Source organism: Leptopilina boulardi, unplaced genomic scaffold (assembly GCF_019393585.1).
Source record: "Leptopilina boulardi isolate dan_hultmark-lab unplaced genomic scaffold, ZJU_Lbou_2.1 LbouV2_392, whole genome shotgun sequence".
In the NCBI taxonomy this organism is placed as follows: Eukaryota; Metazoa; Arthropoda; class Insecta; order Hymenoptera; family Figitidae; genus Leptopilina; species Leptopilina boulardi.
Window position 1 is genome coordinate 4668331 of NW_026137965.1, and position 4272 is coordinate 4672602.

Sequence of the window (4272 nt, forward strand, 5' to 3'; positions counted from 1 at the left end):
CTCAAGAGCCTGACGAACACTGATATACAACTATTGCCAATTACGCTACACACGTTCATAATAACACAATGTATTTTCTTCACAACAAAAAAAAAAAAAAAAAAAAACGTTTCGCTTTTTAAAGGCAAATTTCTTTTCAAAAAAAGAACAATACTAACGAATTTTTTTTTTTTTTTATATAAAATTGTTGGGTTCTAATTTTTCACTGTAAAAAGAAGTACTAAAATACGATTTTAGATATCAAAATAAAACCAAATGACAATTTAGTATCTAAAGTAGGTATTAAATTAATACCTTTTGTTTTACAGAGTTATTGCGATTATGCGACAAGGGAATTGGAGATAGTGACTCGTATCGCAGCGCCATCGGTTGGTAATTTAGAAAGTTTTTTTTTTTTGGAAAATATAAAAATTACCGACATAGAAATCTACTTTGCCGACTGATGGTAAAACAGTTTTTTTAGTTTGAAACTGTCGGTAATTCAGAAATCTAAAAAATTTTATCAAATTATGGAAAAAAAATGTTTATAAAAATTTTTTTTTGTTATTTTTATATTAAGAAAGAGTATATACAGTGTTTAAAGAAACAGTGATGATACATACAATAACCCTCGTGTTTTTGGGGGATGTTGGGACAGCTTCGTCACGTGTCAATTCGCATTATTACTATTTACCAAAGAGAGAAAGAGAGTGAGCCGAGAAGATCGATGACGGGTGGAGGTCATTCGTGGGAAAAGGCTAAGTCAAACAAAATAAAATAGAGATATATATTATAGTGTGTCTGTATCTCTTTGGTTTTACTTCGGGAACTTTTTTGCCGACCCTATAACACACCACTTTAATCCCGGATTGACTCGTATTACTTATTAATATTTTATGCAAACACCGTGATTTAGGACACGAAGAAGGCATTATATTGGCCGCACGCTCTCTTTACTCAAAAGGCACGATAAGAGCCTAGTGAAACAACCATCTTATCGGCCAACTAGAATCATTAAACTTGTATATATATATAATATGGAGATGTCTTCATTCTTTGAAATTTAATTCTATATCTGATGAATATATATCTTGATAAAATTTACAGCAAAATTGAAATTTTTTTTTTTGTTAATCCTTGAAGTAATAAAAAATAAATAATAAAAATTACGAAAATTAAATAAAATTTCGAAATGTTTTCAGAAAAAAAACCATTTTTTGTCAATAAAATTTCGAAATGTTTTCAGAAAAAAAACCATTTTTTGTCAATAAAATTTATTATAGTAAATTAAAAAAAAAAAAAAAACAGTTGACATTGAAATTTTAATTCTTTGATTTTAGGTTAATTATATATCAAAATTTGGAATAGTATTAAATGCAATGTTTTATTTTAAATAAAAATTTCAAGAAAAATGCTAAATTGAAAATTTCTAAAATGGAGATATTTGAAGTGATTAAAAAAAAAAAATTAAATATTCCACATGATTTGAATTTAATAAAACTTTGGGAATTGGTATCTCCTGTAGTTGTTGAAGAAATTGCAGCAGATTTTTTGCCTATTCCAAATTTAATGGATACAAATGCCTTTGAAATAGGTTATATATTCGTACAAACTCAGGAACAGGTGACAAATTTTTTTCTTTTGGAAAATTAAACATCTTTTGAATAGAAAAAAAAAATTATTTCTATTTTCGGTATAGTCTAGTTGTTTTGGCAATTCACCACTTCTCAGAGTACTTGGACCAATTAAAAATTATGTCAAGAAAAATGAAACTAATCGTAAATGGCTGACAAAACAATTTCCAACTGATAAACAATTACCAGAATATAAGAATTTTAAAGTATGTTTATAAATTTAATACTGTTAATTAATAAATAAATTAATTAATAAGCAAATTAATAAATGAACTAATTAATTAACTAATTGATAAATAAATTAATAAACAAATAAATGAAATAATAAACAAATTAATAAATTAACTAATAAACAAAGTAATAAATTAATTAGTAAACAAATTACATACAACGTTAATTAATAAACAAATTAATAAATAATTTAATAAATAAAAAAATTATCAATTAATGAACAAATTAATAAAGAAATCAATTAATAAACAAGTAAATAAATAAATAAATTAACAAATTAAAAAATTAATTAGTAAACAAATCAATTAATAAATTAATAAATCAAATAATAAACAAATTAATAAATTAATTAGTAAACAAATTAATTAATTAACCAACAAATTAATAAAGAAATCAATTAATAAACAAGTAAATAAATAAATTAATTAACAAATTAAAAAATTAATTAGTAAACAAATTAATTAATAAACAAATTAATTAATAAGTTAATTAATAAACAAATTCATAAATAATTTAATAAATAAATTAATTAATCAATTAATGAACAAATTAATGAAGTAAATAAATAAATTAACAAATTTTAAAAGTAATTAGTAAACAAATAAATAAATTAATTAATTAATAAACAAATTAATATATTAATAAATAAATAAATTAATTATTAAAAAAAATTAATATATTGATAAATAAACAAATTAATTGTTAATAATTATAATTAAATAAAAATCGAAAATATAGTTATTTATTTCGTACATAATTTTTTTTTGAAAAGAACTATTTACAAAGTGTTTTTTTTTTAAGATAACCATACAGCATAATAGTGAAGAATTATTGTTCGAGGGTCAGAAATATTATTTTCTTAGTAAACCAGTTGATATGATTGTAGAAAAAAATGTTACAATTAATCGAAGATCCGATGAAGGTATAAATTTTCACTTGCAAATAAATTAAATATATTTTAATATTCACATTTTTTTTTTTTTTTTTTGAAATTCTAGATTTATATTATGCTGATTGGTTTGGTTTGATTCGAGATGTTATGGTAACAGAAATTTTTCAACTTAAAGCAGAAACTAAAGATTCTGGTAGAACTATGTACATTGGCGATAAACATCACGTTATTTTATTTGATTACGAACTTTATAAAATTGATTCGAAGGGAAAACCCTATTTTTCGGTTAGTGTAATTCTATTTTCATTTACACTTTCACTGATTCTAATTTTCACTTTCACTTCCATTTTTACTAATTCTAATTTTCAATCTCATTCTAATTTTTAGTTCCGCGTACATAAATTCTGATTTTCACTCTTCTTCTAATTTTTACTTCCACTAATTCTAATTTTCACTTTCATTTTTACTTTCACTTCCACCGATTAGAAAGTAAAAGTGAAAGTAAAAATAAAAATTGAAAATTAAAATTGTAATTTAGTATAAAAAATATGAAATCATATATATATATATATATATATATATATATATATATATATATATATATATATATATATATATATATATATATATATATATATATATATATATACAGTGTAAAATTTATTATTTATTTAGTCATGCAATTTGCCAAACTTACCTTGGGAGAGTTTGCAGTGTCAGTGTCAAGACGGTCTACCTTTACCTCCATTTTATTAATTACAATAACTGTAAAATAAAATACAAAAAAAGGAAGATTAATTTTTAACTTATTAATTGAAAATATAGAAAATGAATCTTCAATTTAATAACAGTAATAAATATGGAAAATGAATCTTTAATTTAATAACTTAAAATATAGAAAATGAATGATGAAAAACAAATCACGTTTCAGAGACAAGATAATGCTTTCTAAATAATGTATACAGCCAGTAAATTGGAATGTGTAAGATTTATATATATATTTTTCAAAATATTTTCACTTTTTTTTTCCTATGAGAATATAATATATATTATAAGCTTTTGAGCATCAGTATAGCAGATGGATAAAATATAGTTATGAGATGTTTACACGTCATACAGATGATGATGGAACTTTTTCTGATGACAAGACATATTTCTCATTTAATATAGTAACAAGTGCCTGCATCTCTGTTTATATTGTTCTGCATTAAATTTCCTACAACAAATGAAAGTAGAATTTTGTTTTTCATCTCTCTAAATCCAACTGTGTGGAAATATTTTATACAGTGACAGTACAGTTGAAATATTCCAAATAGTCAATGTATAGTTAAGTTATACAGAAACTAGCTAGAATGGTAACTATTCCAAACTATACTAAAACTAGCTAGAACAGTAACGGTATGACTAACAAGTTCCTTAAACTATATGGAAATTATTTTGTGCATCTAGATTCTTTTTCATTAGAAAGTTATTAGTGTTATTAGACAGTTGTACTATATAGTTTCTAGATAGTTAAATTATATAGAAACTGTAGAG

At 22.5% G+C, this 4272-nt stretch overlaps 1 protein-coding gene across 1 annotated transcript; it reads left to right on the plus strand.

Annotated features, from left to right (window-relative positions):
• Positions 1–1319: 1319 nt before the first annotated feature.
• On the plus strand, positions 1320–3607 carry LOC127288687 (uncharacterized). The gene is made up of 5 exons (XM_051316300.1): positions 1320–1602; positions 1679–1819; positions 2646–2766; positions 2843–3021; positions 3412–3607. Exons 1-5 carry the CDS (start codon positions 1354–1356, stop codon positions 3490–3492), a joined length of 771 nt encoding a protein of 256 aa, XP_051172257.1. The 5' UTR covers positions 1320–1353; the 3' UTR covers positions 3493–3607.
• Positions 3608–4272: the final 665 nt, after the last annotated feature.